General features: G+C 45.9%; 3 protein-coding genes across 9 annotated transcripts in view; 2 read left to right on the top strand and 1 right to left on the bottom strand.

Moving 5' to 3' along the window:
• Window positions 1-2,787: 2,787 nt before the first annotated feature.
• LOC309331757 (lysophosphatidic acid receptor 1-like) lies at window positions 2,788-7,323 on the top strand. The gene has a single exon (XM_081844267.1). The coding sequence runs from the start codon at window positions 5,114-5,116 to the stop codon at window positions 6,077-6,079; it is 966 nt and encodes a 321-aa protein (XP_081700393.1). The 5' UTR covers window positions 2,788-5,113; the 3' UTR covers window positions 6,080-7,323.
• A 4,995-nt stretch (window positions 7,324-12,318) lies between these two features.
• On the top strand, window positions 12,319-20,886 carry ZNHIT3 (zinc finger HIT-type containing 3). 2 transcript variants are annotated; one of them, XM_081844311.1, is made up of 6 exons: window positions 12,319-12,569; window positions 14,165-14,196; window positions 14,784-14,867; window positions 15,600-15,680; window positions 16,840-17,050; window positions 19,965-20,886. In XM_081844311.1, the coding sequence occupies exons 1-5, from the start codon at window positions 12,334-12,336 to the stop codon at window positions 17,028-17,030; spliced, it is 624 nt and encodes a 207-aa protein (XP_081700437.1). In that variant the 5' UTR covers window positions 12,319-12,333; the 3' UTR covers window positions 17,031-17,050; window positions 19,965-20,886. The 2 variants fall into 2 exon arrangements, with proteins under 2 accessions (XP_081700437.1, XP_081700438.1); XM_081844312.1 differs by lacking the exon at window positions 12,319-12,569 and adding an exon at window positions 12,847-12,998.
• The window catches only part of MYO19 (myosin XIX), a 33,367-nt gene continuing 29,962 nt past the window's right edge, over window positions 17,522-20,926 (bottom strand). For all 6 annotated transcript variants that reach the window (XM_081844091.1, XM_081844090.1, XM_081844092.1 and 3 more), the window contains 3 exons: window positions 19,949-20,034; window positions 19,478-19,786; window positions 17,522-18,974 (listed from right to left, as the gene is read on the bottom strand). In XM_081844091.1, coding sequence (XP_081700217.1) covers window positions 18,846-18,974; window positions 19,478-19,786; window positions 19,949-20,034 — 524 coding nt within the window. In that variant the 3' untranslated portion in view covers window positions 17,522-18,845. The remainder of the gene's footprint in view (window positions 18,975-19,477; window positions 19,787-19,948; window positions 20,035-20,926) is intronic.

Genomic DNA, 20,926 nt, shown 5'->3' with positions numbered 1-20,926 from the left:
ATCATTTAGCACAGCTCAGGGCAGTATCTCGCTCTGCCCGCACGCCTGTGCCTGCCAAGCGGATCACAAGCACCGCCAGATCTGACAGCCCGAATTCGCCATCATGGGGGTAGAAGGACTGGATCCTGACTGAAACTGAGACTGGGCAACGCCTGTCAAACAAAGAGTTCCCATCAATCCTCTAGGCTTACATTTGCCTCATGGGCTGGTGTGAGGAAAGCCAATTTAAGTCCTGCATGGATCAAGGCAGCCCAGAACTGAAACGCACACCCCTTGGAATAGGACATGTCAGCAGCAGCACCTTCGCTGTCATTGACCGTTGACAGGGAGGAGGGAATCGGAGGCTCAAGAAGATGACTCAGTTCTGGTATCCAAGTTGTGTCTCTAAACAAACTGGTTGCCAGCCCTTTGCCCTGTCCCAGAGAGCTGACAGAATTGTCTGAGGATCCTGGGAAAATGCCTTATTGTGGGCCAGACCGTTTGTTCAGCTTGCCCAGTACTGGCAGCTCTGACTGGCAGCAGCTCTCTGGGGTTTCAGGTGGAGAGCTGGACTGTCCCATCACTTGCTACTTTATGTTTTTAACTGGAAATGCCAGGAATTGAACATGGGAACATCTGTATGCTAAGCGAGTGCTTGACAACTGAGCTAAGGTTCCTACCCCCATTGAGCCCATTGATATACCTCTGACCACAAGAGAAATGTTTCTAACAGACTTTCAGATGCTGGCCCATTGACCAACTCCTGTTAACTGAACAGGAAATTAGATTGTTGCAAAACAAAAGTGGATTTTTTTGTTGCCTCCCTTCGTATACAAAGGTGGAGCATGAGCGTGAAGCTTGGAGCAACATTATTGTAACATTGAACTGTGGCTTGGTGCTATGTCTGAAGTAGGATTGGGAATGTAATGACTACGTATTCAGCAGAGAGAAGGGCACCTGGATTCCTTGCAAAAAGAGAAAATACTGCATTCAGATAATCTAAACTGATTTAAGGGCCACATTACTCCATTGGAAAGCTGTTGGGGGCCGCATTCCAGTAGGAGGCTGGAGGTTAACACAAGTGCAAGCTCTAAACACTGCAGCCAAGGAATGTGGACAAAAATGCATGTGTACTGTAAAATATGCATGAAAGCTCATAACATTAGTGAAAATAACACACACAAATGTGTTATTTTAGGAGAAAGTGCTTTGGAAAATAGTGTCTGTTGAACAAAATTGCCTTACACATTTTTTTATATTAGGAGAAATCCACATTCAAATGCTGGGTAAATTTTCATGAGGACTTTTAAAACCTGCATCGCAACCTGATATGGAAATGGGGAGAACTCAAAACTGGAAAAATGAGAAAGTGAAAGAAACCAACATTGACAGAATCCCTCATCCCCACTTACAGAGAGAATCCCAGCGGGGTTCTCTTAATGTGTTTTCCCTGCCGCGATTCTGCTTGCAATAATCTGAGCAAAGAACCTTCCCTTTGTCATCGTCCCTGGTTTGAATCAGAGGAATACCAGTCCCTGACCCCCCCATTCTGCATGCCCTTTGACAGAATTACCTGTGTATGCGACTGTGGCCTTTGTATCTACATGGAAAGGTAGTGGCATTTATCTCTGCATGTCCCCTTTAACAAAGAAGTGACCACAATCCTTATCTCAAGGCTCACCTCTCCCAGCTGTAAAACAAAATGTTTGATGGTCTGGGCAGACTGTCCTTTTGCTTATCCAGAGAGATGGAGATAAGTCTGGAGAAGGATGCAGTGACATCCCTGGCAATAAACTGCAATTGAAAAGGAAGTGGGAGGTTGGGGGAAATTACTGTATATCCAATGGATCATTTCAGAGGAACAAAGTTTGTGGATGTGAAGTTGAGATAAGAAACAGAGAGGTGATCTTGGCAAATTGCTTCTATGCACGTAGGCCTTTAAGCTTCTCCCACACTCCTGTCCTTACCGTGTGAGTTAAAGCAGGTCAACCTTAGGCGAGCCCTTGAAAGGCAGCTGATTTGTGTCAGGCTCTGGGCTTAATGACCTCAGGTGGCCAGTTCCACAACTCTTCAGCCAGCAAGTACAGCCGTGGGGTGCTGAATGTAGATAAAGTAAATAACATTTATGTTAAAATCTTTGTTCTGATATTATGCTTCCCTTGTGTTTTCATGGGTGGGGGTCCTGTGGCCCTTCAGATATTGCTGGAGTCCCAACTCCCATCAGCCCCAGCCAACTTGGCTGATGGTCAGAGCTGATGGGAACGGGAGTCCTAGAGGGCGACCCAGGTTCACATAACGGAGATCCATGTTTGTTTGTTTTCTTGCCAGTGTGAGGAGCTGGGAAAATGAAACAAAGAAGAAAACACTGATAAACAAAATGTAAATAGAGAATAATGCATTAGTGTAACTAAAAATCACACAGAATCCTGCAGTAGGGCTGCAACTGCAATCCTATACAAATTTCCTGGGAATAAGTATTACTGAACTCAGTGGGTCTTACTTCTGAGAATAGACATTAGAGTGACACCTAGGCATCCTTTTAAAAAGGAGGTATATGTTTGCAATTAGAAGAGAGATGGTTGAGTGCTTCCATTTGAAACAGTGCCCTCTCCTGTCCTAGTGCGGTATGTGCAAACCCATCCTCTTTTCTTATTCAATTATTTCTTATTTTGATGCAATCAAAGTGAAGCTCATGTTTGGAAATTTTGGATTTCTGAAGAGCCCGGAAGATTTGCTTTGCAACTAAGAATTCTGGACATTGGCATGGTATCATTCCATCTACTTCTGATGCACAAAGGTATTTGCTATTATAATTATTTGGTTAAAACAGCATCAGCCACACTCAAGAATGGGAGGTATTAGAGCGCATCACAAACCTTTTTTTGGGAAAAGAAATCCTAAGGGGGAATTCCCCACCTCAGTAATAACTCAGTGAGCATGCTCAGTTATCACAGAATGTTGACTATCAGGGGGAAATGTGCACATCTAGAGAAATTGCATTCAAAAATTGGTGCACTAGGATAAATTTGCATTAAAATGCTAATGAATTTTTATAAAGGCTTTAAAAAACCTGTCATGGAAATGTGGAGAACTGAAATTAGATGTGGAAAAATGAGAAACTGAGAGAAACCCAAATTGACAGATGCCTTCATCCTTACATAGTTCACATAGTTAAGATTCTTACTGCATGCCCTCCAGATCTTGTTGGACTACAAAGCCCATCATCCTTAATCATCGGAAATACTAGTTGGAGTTGATAGGAATTGAAGCCCAGCAACATCTGCAGTGTGACATCTTCCTCATCCCTCGCTTAAAGCATTGATTATGACAAAAGTGGACTGTAAGCCACAAAAGCAGCAACCACAATGGATTTCTTGGCACTTAATAGTGCCAAAATACTCCTGTCTATTTCAGCATTCTAAAGCCCCCCAGAAATGTATTGACTGGAAAAATGTGCACAATTCCTCCTTCATGGAGATATTATGAGCACATTCGCCATCACCCCTGGAGAATGTGTGCAATGCCTGGTGGTTAAGCGCATTAACCGCTTGGCATTGTGCACATCAGCTTACATTGTCCCTAACATATACACACACCTGTCCATCTCACCTGGAATACCGTGGCCAGTTTTGGGGCAATGTCATGGACTGGTTGGACACAGAGAAATGAAGATGGAGCCTTAGGCTGCAGGAAAAGGAACTGGGAGAGGCCTTAGAGAGCAGTGGCAAGGCAGGCACATTCGGTCCCCGCAACTGCCTCATAGGGACAAGTCCTACTGGGAAGAGTTGCTGCAATCGCTAAGCCTTCACTGTTTTGGTTTCTTTGAAGGGTTAACTTCACTGACACCAGTGCTTTTTACTGCTGACCTCCTGACCCTGGCTGCTGATGGGCAGTTTAAGGATATTGACAAGCAGGAACATTTCTCTAGGAAGAAGATACAAGATAGTGAGATGCCTGGATACCAAGTCCTGTGGAGAAAGGGTGAGGGAGCTGAGCATATTTATTTTGGAGAAGAGATGATAAAGAGGCAATAGGACAGCTGTCTTCAAATATCTGGAGAGCTGCTGGGTAGACAATGGAGAAAATTCATTGCTGCAGATAGCAGGATCTGAACCAATGGGTCCAAACAACAAAAAGAGGGGATTCTGGTGAAACATCATGAAGAAATTCCCGATGGTATGAGCTGTTCGACAAACTGGAACAAACTGTGTCAGTGGGTGGTGAACTCTCCCTTTTTGGAGCTTTCTCAGCAAAGGTTGGAAGGCAAATTTCCTGGGATTGGATTAAATAACCGTTGTGGCGACTTCCAACTTTACAGTCCTATTCTCTCTTTATCTATCCCCGTCTAGTTATCTGTTCTTGGCATTTCTCTCTTATCTATCTAGACACCCATCCATCTCTCTCCCCATCTTTCTCTCTCTCTCTCTGAAGAGACTGTTTTTGCTTCAAGAGGCTTAATGTTTGGCAGTTAATTAACGCAATTCCAGTGTAGGCGTCCAAGATGAGATTCCAGATGGAGAAAACCACACAGAGAGATTACAGGGAGCTTATTAGATGCCTTTGCTACCTAGGACCATCCTAGCAACCTCAGGGTTGGGAGTTATCACCCTGAACCAATAACCAAAATGTTTTGACGCACAGGAGTTAACATTTAACCCACAACTTGGGTCGTATTCTGGAAAGCAGAAACCTGTTGTGTTCAACGCCCACCGCTTGGAGCCGCAAAGCAGGAGGTCACCCAACTTTCCATCCATCTTAGGACCGTAGGGTATGGGAAGAAAAAGAGTGATCATTTAAAAGCTTAGGCTGTTGTCACTGGGAGTCACTGGAGCTAGAACCAGGCCTCAAAGAGCTCTGGGAGCTGCTGCCTGATGTGGTGAGTGACCATACCTTGCAATATTTTCTAAGGCAGCATAAGAATCCTCAGTCTCTGGACTGGACCTCCCAGCACCCAGGTTGCCGTTAGCCCCTCCTAGGCAGAAACAGCGGTACAAGTCTTTGTGTTTAGACTGAGATTTTGCCAGAGCAACAACTAGCTTCCTAGCTCTGACTCTTGCCTTCGACTCTTGGCTTTGCCTTGCTGGCTCCTGCTCCCCTCTGATCGCTTCCTGATTGATTTAGCCTGACCCTCACCATGATTAAGCACCAGAGCTGCCCCAACCACACCACTCACGTTTGGACCAGTGACCTGGTGCTTTCCTTGGGTGCCCCTCAGCTGACCATCTCCTTAATCTCTGTGCTCTTCAACTCTGCCGTCATCTTTGCCGTGGTGTACTCCAAAGAACTGCGCAAGCCCATCTTCATCCTTTTCTGCAACATGGCCTTCTCCGACCTCTTCACTAGCTCTACAGGCTTCTGGATCGCCCTGTTGTTCATCACCAACCCTCAAAGTACCATCAGTGGGTCCAAGGAACTCCTCACAGCGTATGCCTTCTACACCATGTCAATCCTGGCCACCATCTACAACTTAGTCCTCATTGGGATTGAGCGTTACTTGGCTGTGGCGGAATGCCTGAGGAGAAGATGGCGCCTTGGCAGGAACCAGATCCTGGGCATGGTGCTGGGTGTCTGGGGGCTTAGCTTCTTTTTGGGCTTCCTGCCCCTGATGGGCTGGAATTGCTTGGATAGAGACAATGCCTCTGCCCTTTACAGCCCTCTGTGTATCAACTACCTTATTTTCATCACTATCCCTCACTGTGCAGTGGTTTTGGTCCTCCCTTTCTTCACCTACTGCAACATCATTGGGTTTTTGAGGAAACACAAGATGGCAATGGGTGCCTTGGGGCAAACCCATGCCACCTACAGGCTGGCCGAGATCCAAGTAGCCCGGACAAGCATATTCATCTGGCTGCTGTCTGTGCTGTCTTACACACCCTTCTTTGCTGGCGTTGTCCTGGATATAACCACTCAGCAGTGCCCCAACAATTTCTCCATGGATGTCTACGTCTTCCGAAACCTTACCGCCATCATGATCACCATGAATTCATTGGGGAACCCCATCATCTACACCCTGAAAGTGAAAACTTTGTGGCACAGACTCAGGTTTTTGAAGTCCCCTTCCAGCAACCGCATAGAAGTGCAGGCCATTGGGAAAATGTGACCCTGCTCGGACCAAAGTGAATCCAGTCTTGTACGTTTTCACCCAAACATCTTTAAATGTCCGCAGTGAGCAGTCACTGAGAGTTCAGTCCTATGCATGTCTACTCAGAAGTTCAGTGGGATGCATTCCCCAAGGACATGTGTTTAGGATTGCAGCGTAAATCTCTTTATAGGGGCTATGGGTAGTTGGCAGTTGCAGAGATCTGAATTAATGTTTCAGCTCACCAAAGCGAGCCAGCTTCAGCACTGGACAGTTCTCAAGTACAAGGGAGAGTGGGATTCAATTCATCGGCTCTCTCCTATCGACAGTAGAATTGTGCTACCTACACTTTGGTAGCATTCATGAACAGGATCGTGTTGGGTTGAAATTATCTATTGTGAACTAACTTCAGAGTGAGTTATTATACAATAGAATTTCGATTAGTGGTTTAAAAGGTTCACACCAGCCTCCTTTTGATTAGAATTAACAGCAACATTCCAAACTTCATGCAGTACAGAAAGTTGGGCAGGTGTAACAGGAGTCTGGGAAACACCAGCTTAATCTAATTATATATACATATATATTTGGACTGACTAAAATATTGTTGTTGATTGACAAAACATATTAAGATAGGATGAAAAATAAATGCTACATCAAATTGTATGTGACGCATGGTGACTTTGGATAATGTGCTTTCTTATGGAACAATCTGGGGCAGCCTTTGGCAACCTGGTAGCCTCCAGATATTTTGGACTGCAACTCCCATTGGCCTCAATCAGCATGGCTATACAGTGCAGGGCTGATGGAAGTTTTAAGTCCAAAACATCTGGAAGACACCAGGCTGGCAAAGGCTTCAGCATGAACAAAACTCAGCTGAGAAACCTCAACCTATATATGTAGCAGAACTGGGAAATCTCATGCAGCAATTCATCTACTAAAAAGAAGACCCCATTGGGTTCAGTGGGATTTACTCTCAAGCAGAGCAGCTTTAGAAGGACTTTGTGTGTGTATAAAACCAATGTAACATCAGAGCCACCTGGGAAGGCTTTGCAGTGTTTGCTTTGGCATGACATTAATAAAATGCAATCCTTCCTTTTAGTATCGTTAACCTTTCTCTGAGCAAAGCCAAGCTCACCACGTTTAATTTAATTCACTGGTACATCAATGCACAAGAGATAGTGATGTTTCACAATGTTTACAGAGGGCAAACATTAGCATTTTTATGTGGCTTAGCTCCATCATCTGGCCTCAAAGGCAGCCTCAAAGAATACACACACACATGCACACATATATCCTGGTTTTGGACACATTGGTCACCCAGTTATTTTTCTGACTGCAACTTGTTTATTTCATAAAATTTACATCACTTGGTTGTGAAAAACTGCAAAGTAGTTTATAACAAAGAAAAAACAATAACAATAATTTAAGACATTAATTTTTTTGAATAACAAGACTAAAACAGATTAAGAAAAACAATAAAAAATATTCTGCCTTTCCTTTGTCATAAACTTATGTTTATGTAAGACTTTGCAACATGACTACAAAATCATTAAAACACCAAAGTTTCCAAAATGCACAATCAGTTTACAGCTTATGATGATGATGTAATAGTAGCAGTAGCAATACTACTGAGTATTATTTATTTATTTATTTATTTATTTACTTTTTCTAGCCAAAACCATTACAAAAGATCAATATATAAAATAGAATAAAATACATAACACAGTTAAACAAATTATTAAAACCAGACATTCTGTCGGATAAGAGTTTGCGCCCCTGAATAATATAACAATATTGTCTGTAATTATACCCTGCCATTCCTCTTGGTTCATCTAGTCCAGTATTGTCTACTCTGACTGGCAGCAACTCTCCCAAGATTTCAGGGAGAAGCCTTTCCCCATCACCTGCTCAGTTGAATTAGAGAATTTCTGCATATGTTTGGCACCAGCTTGGCTGCAAGGAGTTGCCAGGAGGAGGCATTCACAGTGCCAGCCAACCCTCTTAGTGACCAGGGGCGCCGACTTATAAAAAATATTGGGGGGGCCCATACCGGGGTCATGCCCCGGGAAGTTTTCTAAATTTTAGATGAAAATTACTGAGTTTTAAAGTTTTTTAAAAGTATTTTAGAGTCATATGATCAACATTAGAACCCCGAAAACTCGACTCTCTATAACTCCACACTCCGGGAAACTCGACAAGCCTGAAACACTTTTTGGCTTTGAAAAAAGAAACAAAACATAAACACGCACGGTATTTTCGTAAAAAGCTAATTTAATTTACAGTAACAATTATGCTTATAGACTATTACAGAGCAGTGAATATATAGCTCTGAAAAGACTGAAATGATATTTAAATAAATCCTAAACTATCATTAAAAGAATAAAACATAAAATATTGTTGTCACACAGCAATAGCACTTTGATTAATAAGTGAAATAGCTAATTTAAGCTTACTTTGAATAAGGCTGAGGGTTCATTAAATAAAAATAATATCTCAAAGTTAATGCTTTAATACAGTTAATAAAGTTAATACAGTATGCCTAATACTGCATGTAAATACTGTAATACTGTATGTAAATAACGGGCTTTAATTGGGTCTTACACCCTAAAAATATTTAAGTATTTGAAAATAACAATTACAGTACTATAGTAATATAGAAATACAGTACTAAACTAGTACTAATATTTCGAAACTGAAAATTTAACATTCTGTATGTATTTAATTCTCTATTTTATAAAGATTTTCAATATCTGACAGTGAGTTTGGAGTAGCCCAATGCAAAAATCCTGAGGATCCATGTGGATCCATGCTTTCTAACCACGTTTTTGCACCACTGTGACCCTAGGCAACAGTGGGTGCGTGATTTTTTTGGTGCAAGATGTAGCCATAGACATGCTATGTGATCTGATGGTGAATTTGGGGTGACCCAATGCAAAAATCCTGAGGATCCATGTGGATCCGTGCTTTGTAACCACATTTTTGCACCACTGTGACCCTAGGCAACGGTGGATGCGTGATTTTTTTGGTGCAAGATGTAGCCATGAACATGCTATGTGATCTGATGGTGAATTTGGGGTGACCCAATGCAAAAATCCTGAGGATCCATGTGGATCCGTGCTTTGTAACCACGTTTTTGCACCATTGTGGCCCCAGGCCACAGTGGGTGCGTGATTTTTTTGGTGCAGGCTGTAGCCATGGACATGCTATGTTATCTGATGGTGAATTTGGGGTGACCCAGTGCAAAGATCCTGTGGATCCATGCTTTGTAACCACGTTTTTGCACCATTGCAGCTCCAGGCAACAGTGGGTGCGTGATTTTTTGGGTACAGACTGTAGCCATGGACATGTAATGTGATCTGATGGTGAATTTGGGGTGACCCAATGCAAAAATCCTGAGGATCCATGTGGATCCGTGCTTTGTCACCACGCTTTAAATGGGGAGGGAAGGAAAAACACAGAAGGGACAAGAAGCACAAGAGGGGTGTGCGGAGAAGCAGCTGGCTAAGAATGCAGGGAAGGAGTTTAACGGGGTGGGGGGGGAGGAAAGGAAGGCAAAAGTCCCCCCCCCAAGCCAGCCCTCTCTCTCTCTCCCACCTGCGAGTCCCTAGAGCACGGAGAGGAGGAGGTGGTGGGCTGGAGCCGGCAAGCAGTGTGACTAGGAAAGAATTAGAAGGAAGGACTCGATCCTTTCCTTAACCCTCTGCTTGCCAGGAGGGCAGGGGATTCCCTGCTCTTTGTTGAGTTTGAGCAAACGCAGCAACAGAAGAGGGTGGGCAGTAAGACCCTGAGGCAGAATGCAGGAAAGCAGCAGCTTCCGCCTTCCCTCCGCCCGAACGCCCCATCTTATTTTTGCCTGATTTTTGCCCCTGCGCTCCGGCTCCAGGGACCACACATTCGCTCAATAACACGCACAGACATTTCCCCTTACTTTTTAGGAGAAAAAATCTGCGTGCTATAGAGCGAAATTTACGGTAATAATTTTCTTAAATTATTGGGGGGGCTGAGCCCCCCCAAACGAATTTTTGAGGGGGCTCAGGCCCCCTCAGGCCCCATGGAGTGACTCCATCCCAAAGGTGTGTGGGATTTACCCCTTAGCCCTTCTCTTCTCTTGAAGAAATCCTGCAAAACAGCAGAGGTACAGGATCAGCATTCCCCCCCCCCACTTCTACAAGATGGGCTACCTTCCCACTTTTGGTCTAGTGCAGTGTTTCCCAACCGGTGTTCCGCGGCACACTAGTGTGCCGCGAGAGGTTGCCGGGTGTGCCGTGGGTGGGAGGCGGGCGAGTCGGGCTGCTTTAGCCCCGTGCGTGCTCTCCCAGCTGGAGAGGTGACGCGCGCCTATGGAGGCTCCTGCCATAGGCGCGCGTCACCTCTCCAGCCGGGAGAGGGTCGCGGGGGGCTGCTTTAGCCCCGTGCGTGCTCTCCCAGCTGGAGAGGTGACGCGCGCCTATGGAGGCTCCTGCCATAGGCGCGCGTCACCTCTCCAGCGGGGAGAGGGTCGCGGGGGGCTGCTTTAGCCCCCCGCGACCCTCTCCCGGCTGGAGAGGTGACGCGCGCCTATGGCAGGAGCCTCCATAGGCGCGCGTCACCTCTCCAGCTGGGAGAGCACGCACGGGGCTAAAGCGCGACCGTCTCCCGGCTGGAGACGCGGGGCTGGGGCGGGGGAAGCCCGAGCTTCCCCCTCCCCCAGAACGGGACCCAGAGCTCTGGGAGCTTGCGGGGCTGGGGGAGGAGGAAGCCCTCCGCCAGCCTCCAAACCATGTCGGGAGACAGCGGGTGGGCGCGCTACGCCTCTCCCACTGTCTCCCGAGTTTGCGGGGCTGGCGACGGGGAGGAGCAGGCTTCTCCCCCCCGCCAGCCTTCTAACCAAGTCGGGGGACAGCGGGATGGCGGCGTTCCTTCGGAGGACGTGCTCCGCGCTGGTGTTGGCCAGCCTTGCGCACCCGGGGGATCTCCCCCCAGGAGCGCAAGGCTTGCGGGCGGCGCAGAGCACGGGGCGCCCTTCAGAGGACGCCCCGTGCTCCGCGCTGTGTTGGCAAGCCTTGCGCACCGGGGGGGGCGCGCGTGGGGCGCCCTGAAACAGAGGGTTCCCCATGCTGCGGACTGTAGCCTGCCGCCCGATGCGCGGGGCGCCCTGAAGCAGAGCGCCCCTCGCGCCAGGCAGACATGGGCCAGCCCCACAAGCTCGGGGGACAGTGGGGAGGCGCAGCACCGCCATCCCACTGTTCCCCGACCTGGTTTTGGGGGGGGAAATAAAGGAAATTTTTTTTTCCTTTATTCCCCCCCCCCAAAAAAAGTAGGTGCGTCCTATGGGACGGAGCGTCCTAAAAATACGGTACTTACTATTTCATAATAAAGTAATTATAAAATACCGGTACTTTCTTTGTGTTTATTTGATGCCTATTAAAGAGAGTTACTTTATATATAGTCAATATAGGCACAGAGTTAATTTTTTAAACATTTTCTAATGGTGGTGTGCCTCGAGATTTTTTTCATGAAACAAGTGTGCCTTTGCCCAAAAAAGGTTGGGAAACACTGGTCTAGTGTTCACTCCATCCGCCGGAGCCTCTCTTCGCAAGCAGGAGTCGTCCCTAACTCCCCAACGGTTTGAGACCCATCGGCTCCCCTCACCTGGTTTAGCCGGCCAGGGTGTGTCTGCTGCCGGCATGCCCACAGCTTCTAGGAGCCACACGAGAGAGCCAAGTACAGGGTGGGGACCAAAGATGCACAGACGACCCCAGGAGAAGTACTGACGAATAAAACCTTAAATTTTATTATTACACTACCAGTGGTACTACCGCTCCCCTAGCACCCCATACAGCCCAATACCTATTATTACTGCTACTGCTACCATTACTAGACATCTGAAGGCAGCTCTGTTTAGGGAAGCTTTTAATGTTTGATGTATAACTGTATTTTAATATTTGGTTGGAAGCTGCCCAGAGTGGCTGGGGAAGCCCAGCCAGATGGGCGGGGTATAAATAATAAATTATTATTGTTGTTGTTGTTCTAAGATTTAACAACAACGGTATATGATTATTATTTATTACTTCTACCACTACTACGATTTACAGCAACCACCGCACCAATCCACAGCACGCACACACAGGGGATGGGGGTTACAAACTGAAAGGCAGCAGGAATCCCCCAAAGAACAGCTTAAAAACAATGCGAGAGAGAGGAAATCATTCTCTCTCCCTCACAGGGGCTTAATCAGTGCGTGCAACACAGGACTGACTGCTCAGCCATTGCAATCGAGCGCCATCCTGTTTCGAATGGATGCAGGAGCAGGAGGCGCGGCCTATCGATGGGCTCGGGTGCTCTGCTGGCCCGACCTGGCCCCAGATCCCCGGCGGCCAGGAAGGAGACGCACGTGGGAGTTTTTCCCCAGCCGAGATCGAGCAGCAGCGTCCGGCATGCAGAGGCCCGGCGGCTCCCGCGTGTGCGTCGTGTGCGGGGAAGGCGGGCGGGGCGGCGCCAAGTACCGCTGCCCGGGCTGCCGGGAGAGATAGTAAGTAGCGGGCCGGTGCAAGCAGTGCCCCCACGAGAGCCCTTTGGTGGGCTCCGGTTATTTAGGGACGGAAGGCACTCTGTGTGTGCTCAGAGGTGGCTCTGCGGGACTGTGTCTGTGCTCAGAGGCGCGGCTCGGGGGTGGGGATTTCAATTTTTGTCGCGAAAGTGTGTATGGGATTATGGGTGTATGGGTGAAAGAGATCCTGTGTTCGCTTGGGTGTGTGGGCAGTTACCCCCCCCAGTGGTGGTTTAAAGTGTTGGGAGCCCAGGGTTCAAATCCCCACTGAGCAATGAAACTCCCTTGGGATCACATCCATAATTTTAAAGCGCATGACTCCCCCATCCGACCCGGAAGAATTACTAGCTCATTGTTGATTGAGCTAATGTGCGGTTCTTACTTAAAATCAATCCCTAAGGCAAGTAAAAAGTAAGTGAATAGCAAAGGTGAGAAATACCTGTTCCATAATTAAAGAAGTGGAATTCCGTGTACACTTTCTGGCCCCTTCACGTTAAAAAAAAAAAAAGTTGGGGAAAGTTCAGAAAAGGGCAACCAAAACGATCAAGGGGATGGAGACACTCCTCTAGGAGCAAAAGTTACAGCATTTGGGACTTTTTAGGTAATAAAAAAGGCAAGTAAGAGGGGACACAATAGTCATTTATAAAATTATGCATGGCATGGAGAAAGTGGCTGGAGAAATTCCCCCTCTCCTTTCCTAACACTAGAGCTTTTGGACGGTCAGGGTAGCTGAATGTTGGAAGAGTCAGGGCAGATAAAATAAAGGACTTCTTTGCACAGCAAGCAGAAGTCACTCCCACAATGGCCATCAACTTGGATGGCTTTGAAAGAGCATTGAACAAATTCACAGAGGATGAAGCTATTCATGGCAATGGAAAGTTACCGAAGTGATGTACAATAAAATAAACATAAAATATCAAAGTTGATAAACTAAAGCCAATGAAACCGTTTCTGCCATTATGCAGAGAAGTTACAGCTGAGAAATGGTTTATATATAAAGGAGGAGACCGTTTTTGTGGTCCTGCTCACAGTCCATTATGCACTGATCTGCTGCTATACCATGAAGGAGTTGCAAATGTTTGGTTTTAACACTGTTATCTTGCTATTGTTGATGTTGCAAAAATTTCAGGAGTAGCTAACATGGTGCACTCCAGATGTTGCAGACTTCAACTCCCACCATCCCTGTTTTGCCATGGGAATGCAAAACATCCAGAAGGCACCAAGTTGGCCACTTCTGCATATCATATTTTTTTATGTAGCATAAACCAATTTTTGAGAAAGGGCAATCTCTATAAATAATGAGTCGTGTTTTGTGCAACGGTAATATAAGGAGCCTTTGTGGTGTGATAATGGTGTCAAGCTTAAGACTTGGGAGACCTGGATTCAAATCCCCCCTCAGCCATGAAGCTCAATGGGTGACTTTGGGCAGGTCACACTTTTTTCATCCTGATCTATCTCACAGGTTTGTTGTGAGGATAAAATGGTGGGAGGGGAGAGAGAAGCACCTTATAGCCTGGCCTTGAATTCCTTGGGAAAGAAGTAAATGTCTCCACTTAAACTTTTCTTTGTTCTTGCAGTTGTTCAGTGTCCTGCTGCAAGAAACATAAAGGTAGGATTATATATTTTTAAATAATGACTAGGCTTCCTTGAGTAATTCGCTCTGCAAGTGTGGGTTTATAGTGGACGTTTGGGATGTACCATACTTCATGACAGATGGCTACTTTTTGGTCACAACAATCCCAATGTTCAGGCTGCAAGTGCCGTTGCATTTTTAGCCAAAATGGCCTCCCCCATGCACAAGAAAAGTGGTGGTGGACTTAAAAGCCTGAGGTTTTCAGAAATACCAATAATATCCCAAAACCTTAGTTTGGGTGGTGGTGATGAAATAGTTAGAGCCTCGGGAATTTGAAGGTGCTGCCAGAAGAGAGGTCCATATTGCCTTTAACCGCCAGCAAATCTGGAATTATACTTGATAATCTGATGGCATTTGTTATTTTAACCCATGTGCAACTGTACTCATTCTATTGTTTTCCATATTTTAATTTTTGTCTGTTATAATTGTTCTGTTTTATATATATTATAAAATGGAGGGGCAAGAAAAATATATGGTGGGGGCAATCTTAACCAAAAAGAATGGCCTCAACCCCTCACTTCCCTTGGCTTGGATGTAATGAGATGTGTTTGGCGTTTGAACAGAACAATGTGCACCCAAAGCAGAGCCACGTCCGCAGCCTACAAGTCAAGAAACTTCCCAGAGGACGGCATCCATGAACAATGAAGGTATGTGCACCCTTTCCCTTTTTTATATATATAAATATTTATTAGCAATTTTTAAATACAATACACAAAAAAGAAACAATATAACATATATCTTAACATAGTTTCTTAACTTCTTTGGACTCCCTCACATCTCCCGCTCCTGGGTTCCTCACCATAAAATTTTGCCAGCAATTTATCACCTTGTTTCCATTCTTATTATCTAATTTTCCCATGTTGTTTCTCTAATTTTAGATACCCTTTGTTCAAATCCTAAAAATTTAAATGTAATCTAATAATTATCCAAAAAATTATATTTTCTTAAATCTCACTTAACTTCATAAATCCATCTAATTTAGTGGTGCCAAATTATTTATGATCTAGCATCCTTCTTAACATTCAAACAATTTACAATATTTTTGTAGATAAATCTTGAATTTCTTCCAGTCTTCTTCAACCGTCTCCTCTCCCAGGTCTCGGATTCTGCCGGTCATCTCGGCCAGTATGTGCACCCTTTCCAGCTCGCTTGCGAAAACAAACAGGCTTTTAATTGGCATTGATAGTTGGGGTCATACTGAGAGAAGAGAAACAGTTGAGTCAGAGCATCATAAGGACCCTTCTGGATCAGACTAAAGTTTCTTCTAGGACAGTATCCTGTTTTCCCACCGTGGCTGAGTGGCAGGTGACAAAGGCACCATGGACTGGTGGGTACCTGGTAATTTTGCTGACACTACTTTATTCCTGCTTTTTTCTCAGGACGTTCTTGGTCAGTGGATGACATTCTGACAGAAGATGATGAGGACGATAAGGTGCCCCTGCAGAAACTTCGGCTCTTGGGTAAGTTTTCCAGTGGGAAATATTGTTAACTTTTCCTGTAAAACAGGGGTGGGGGAGCTTGTGGCTCTCTTGCTACTTGTGGACTACAACACCCATCATCCTAACCACCTGCTTGCTGTGTCTGATGGGAGTGGCAGTCCCAGTGGCTATCTGGAGGGTGACTAGTTGGTTATTCCTACTATAAAGAAATTCCTATGTGTGAATTGAAGCAATTGGTTCTTACGTGAGCAGATGACCCTCCAACTGTTATTTTATGGGTAGGGGGACATCACTGCTTTAAGAATCCATTGTCTGATTTCATGCCCAAAGTTCCTGAATAGCAGGCATGGAGAGCATGTGACCCTCCCAGATGTTATTGTCTTTCTGTCCCTGACTCTGGGTGGGTGGGACTGATGATACTTGGGACCACAGCTCCCCCCATAAGCCTCTGCCCAATATTTTCTGCTAAAATAAAATAAAAATAATACATTGAAAGTACAGATTAAAAAACAATCAAAATTACAAGGCTTAGGAGCAGCACAAAAGGTGTATTTTTAAAATAAACAGAGGGCAGATAATGTAGAAAAATGAAAGCAACAAGGCACATCATGAAAACTAAATGATGCAGTTTGTTGGAGGAAGAGTTTGTATATCTGAATTTGACAAATTAGAAATGAAATCCCACCAAACAGCATAGAAATGTTCTGTATCTTACCCTTAGGGATATGTAATTTGCATGTCATTTCCTCCGCAATAGCCAAATTCCACATATGGGGGGGGGGCAGGGTGAGAGGTTTAAGTACTGTAGTGTCTCCACTTTCTGGGCCAAATAAGGCAATCTTGTCTGCTCCTGACAATGGCTCTTCAGGGTCTTGGGGCAGAAAGTGGTTTTCCCCATCATCTCTTACCTTAGAGATGGGGAACCTTTGGACCTCCAGAAGTGTCTGACCATTGGCCCTTGCTGGCTGTGGCTGATGGGAGGCCTAAGAACAACAGGATGGGTTCTCAGGCCGTGTGTTACTTTCATCTGGAGATGTCAGGGACTGAACCTGGGGCTTTCTGGATGCAAAGCCAGCACTCTACCCACTGAGCTCCAGTCCTTCTCCAAAGGATGGGCACCAGTTGCCAAGGATCTTCCCACCCTCCTTCTTGGAGTCATCTCCCTCTTTTTCCGAAACAGGGGAATCTGAAGAACTCAAAGGCCTCCTCCTCAACCCCCACCTCGGCCAGCTGCTGCTCACTGTCGACCAGGCCAAAGACAAGAGTGCCGTCCTGAAGACATACATGCAGGAGCCCCTCTTTGTCGAGTTTGCAGACTGTTGCCTGAGGATTGTCGAGCCTCCCGAGAAGGAGAACACACGCCCAGAGTGATTTTTGTGTGTGCGGAGCAGGTAGACGATGCCCCTCTCTGGATGGGGAAGCTTGTTATTTGCAAGGCTGGAGGAAGGGCTTCTCTTGTGGCTAACCCTTGGAGTACCATAAGCTGTAATTCCTAGCCCTCTTTCCTAGGGAGGGCACACCATTCCCCTGGTAACCATGGGCCCTAGATTTGGGGGGAAATTAAGTGTTTGCATACGCTGCCTTTTCTGTGTTCCAAAAGTAGCCTCTCCACCACCTTTGATTATCTTCAGGCTGTAAAGAGAGTTCAGGTTTGGAACAGGAGCAAGAGCCAAGTTTCCCACTGCCCTTGGAATTTGCATCTTGATCTTACATTGGATGGGAATTAAATGCAATTGCATCAAAAGTTACATTGCCCTGTTGATTTCAGTGAGACTTCCTTGGGGTGAACCTCTCCCCTGGTTTTGCTCCCATTAGTTCTGGAGCCATTGACAGAAGCAGGCTGGAGAAACAAACACAGCAAATTATTTCATAATCATGGACGTTTTTATTGAGTCTTGATTTGTAGAAAATGGCCTGTAAGTATGAAACTGATCCCTGTGTCTAATCCTATGGAGTGTACTTATACACTGAAATCTTATCTTCCTGTCTGAGCACTATTTGGAATTCTGCTTACTGAAATTTTGAAATCACTGAGCCCATAAACTTTGTCTTGCCCCAGAGTAGATTTGCCCACCTGGTGTCCACCGGATGTTTTGGATTGCAGAAGCCCATCTGCCCTAGCCAGCATAGCTACATGACAGCTGGGGTGAATGGGAGCTGTGGTCCAATATAGTTGGAGAGAACCCAGTTGGCAAAGGCTGCAATTTTTTAAAAAAAGTCCCTAAGCAACAGTGGGTTTGTTTCCCTCTCCTGAGAGAACAACCACCCTTTATTACAATAAAGAAAGTTTAAAAACATTGTTTAAAACAGACCTTTTCACAATACTTTAAAAAAGTTACCTTTGGTTTATAACTCAAGACAGTAGTTCACAATGTGATTTTCCTGAGGTATGGACTTGAATTCTAAACCCCAGTGGGTTTAGAGATTTTGCTTCCAACTCCTGATTATATAAATTGGAGTAAGATAACTGACATTTAAACTAATCTGGTGAATAAGTTACTCACATGCCATTCTAATTTTATTTTTACTGGACAGGAAGCTAGTAGCCTACACAGCTGCAGAGGAGGAAATACTGGCTAGTAAAAAATAAAATTAAAGCTTTTGCTTAAGCAGACTTGTGGTAGGATCAGGGAGGTGAATTCCACCTCCACAAGTCTGCTGAGGAAACTGCTTCATTTCCTCTGTGGCTAGAAGGGCCCTGAGGGTTGGGCAAATGAGGGTTGCCAGTCTGCTTGCTCGCCTGCATGTAATTCCAGATCACCTGCGGTGACCAGGCAAGTTGCTAAATGCAAGGCTGGGTGAAGTGGAGTCTCTCTGGCAGGTGTTGGCGTAAGCTGCTCAGCTTTTGTGCATGGACACAAGGCCCCCTTGGTCCCCAGAGAAGTGTGTGTGTGAGGTACAGCTTGTCCTCCTGTATTTTGAAAGGATGGATAGAACATGTATGTCGCAGAGAAATTGTGTGACAGGATCTCCCCCTGACATCATATGTGTATAGTGCTTGCAGTAATGGGGAGGTGTATCTTCCCCAGAGAATTACCCTGTGACCTTCCACCAAGAGATGCCCATTTTTGAGAAAACTGTATCCTAAATGCAGTGGGAGAGATGCAGCTTGATGAAGGTTCTTGTTGAGTGAGAAAGCATAAAAAGTGCAGTAAATAGTATATAAAAACATGTAGAAGTCAGTTTTCAAGCTGAAAGGAGCTTGCAGTTGTCAAGGAGAATCTGGTTGAAGCCGGTCATGGTGCAGTTGTGGGTGTGCGGCCTGGTGTCTGCGTAAAGCAGCGGAGATTTCCTGCAGTGGAACTTGATCGAGCCCTAGGAGGAGAAATGGGTTACCTGGGTGAGCCATGTCCAGGCAGCATGCGCAACACTGAACGAGGCGGACCAATGGTCTGACTCAGAATAAGGCAGCTTTCTATGTGGTTGGACTCCCAACTTCCATCAGCCGTGGGCAGCATGGCCAGTGGTTAGAGATGATGTGATATGTAGTCCAGCAACATATACATTGCAGGGGGTTAAGACTAGATTCTCAGGGTTACACCCAACTCTACAGTTCTATCGGGAGGGACACAGGTTTTCTATCCCCCTGCCGCCTTTATAGAAAAGGATGAGCCTTTGATGTTTCAGGGCAGAGTTTGGCGGCAGGCTTCAGAGTTGTGCTTTTTTATTTTTACATATGTTTTGGGGTTTTCGAACTGGCGCTGACTCTGAAAGAATTCTGTCCACCTCCCTTCCACTTAAAGCAACTATGCAACATGGGAGACAGTCACCAACCAGTTTTTTGGGGGGGAGGGGTTTTTTTGTCGCATGGTCCTTACCTGTGGGAGGGCTCTGATGGAGGTGACCCCTTGCGTGCGCTGCTTGGTCTCTGCCTTGTGATGGTTGTTCTGCTGCAGCACTTGGAGGCAGGCCAGGAGGGCGAGGTCTCTCTGAAAAGCACCCAGTGTCACCGGGCCGCTTGAAAGGACCAGCCCAAGAGGCCAGAACTGGATTGCTGCATTTAGGGGGCATGGTTTTTCCAACTTGCTATGGGTCTTGCTCAATGAAACCGTTACCCTAAGGCTGGAGGAGAGGGGGCTTCCTTCTAAGTCATCCAACTCCTCTGCGGCCAGGACATCCATCTTGGCCTACGGAAAGACAGAAAGTATTTTAAACTTTTTTTGGGGGGGAGGGGGGAGCAGAGATTCTCAGAAAGCAGAAATCTTTGTTGGTGCTATTTTTTCTGTTGTGTAACTGCAGCCTCATTTCCAGCTTTCCAACAAGCTGCTGGGAATAATTTGATCTCTTACCTTCCATTTTTTCCAGGTCCGTTTTATAACCCTGACAGCTTTCCGTAGCCTCTGGAAATGTTTCCTGGCCAACCACGAGCGAACAGCTGAGAAAGAAAGACAATGCATTAAGGGAGTATAAGGGACAGGAGGAAAGGACCTGATACCAAGTGTCCATGCAGCCTAGTATCGTCTGCTCTGACTGTCCAGGGTCTCGGGCAGAGAGAAGGCTCCATCCCACCCCTTGCTACCTGATCCTTCCAAATGGAGATTGAACCTGCAGCCTTCTGCATGCAAAGCAAGTGCTCTCCCACTGAGCTGAGTCCCCTCTCTAAAATGTACATAGAAAGCCTTCTACCCACTCAGACTGTTTGTCCACCTATCTAACCTAGGGGTGGAGAACCGTAGGCCTGGGGTCTGAATACAGCTCTCTAGGTCTCTCTTCTCTCCTCAGGTCACACATTCGCTCCCTAGACTACACCCCTCACCAGGCTGCTTGCCTGGCTCCTCCTTAAGGCTTTTTGCCTGGCTGGGATGTGTCCTTGAAATCTGACCATACCGCTTTTGCTGGTCTGGCCGGAGTGTTAGAAGTGTATGCATTCACAAAGCCCAGGACAAGGTGGTCCAGGGCACCTTGGAGACCTCCTGAACCTTTCTGTCCCAGCTCGATCACTGAGATAATCTGCAGGAGCTTAGTTGGTCATTTCCCTCATCTGACAACATCAAGAAATCCAAGTTTTTAGTGTCATTGGCCCAGCCCTGTGGAACACTCTGCCAACAGAGATTCAGCCAAGCACCTTCTGGGCCAGCTTTTAAACGCCTGCTGAAAACTTTCACCAGGCTTGTGCAGGCAATTAAGAAGACCTCTTTGATTTTGTGTATAATTGTTGCAAACCATTCTTTTGTGCTTTTTATGAACATCTGTATATGAATATTTAAAAAAATATGAAATAGCACAGTGCCATAGTAAAATTTGCCTTTATTGCTGAGGACATGTGG

Source organism: Podarcis erhardii, assembly GCF_964252035.2.
Source record: "Podarcis erhardii genome assembly, chromosome: 16".
In the NCBI taxonomy this organism is placed as follows: Eukaryota; Metazoa; Chordata; class Lepidosauria; order Squamata; family Lacertidae; genus Podarcis; species Podarcis erhardii.
This window is presented reverse-complemented; position numbering and strand designations above follow the sequence as displayed.

Bases quoted from the DNA above. Each gene is read 5' to 3' on its own strand.
- LOC309331757 (XM_081844267.1), top strand. From the start codon at position 5,114: ATGATTAAGCACCAGAGCTGCCCCAACCACACCACTCACGTTTGGACC.
- ZNHIT3 (XM_081844311.1), top strand. From the start codon at position 12,334: ATGGATGCAGGAGCAGGAGGCGCGGCCTATCGATGGGCTCGGGTGCTC. The intron at 14,197-14,783 runs GTAGGATTATAT...GCGTTTGAACAG, and splicing joins CTGCTGCAAGAAACATAAAG to AACAATGTGCACCCAAAGCA. The intron at 15,681-16,839 runs GTAAGTTTTCCA...TTTCCGAAACAG, and splicing joins GCAGAAACTTCGGCTCTTGG to GGGAATCTGAAGAACTCAAA.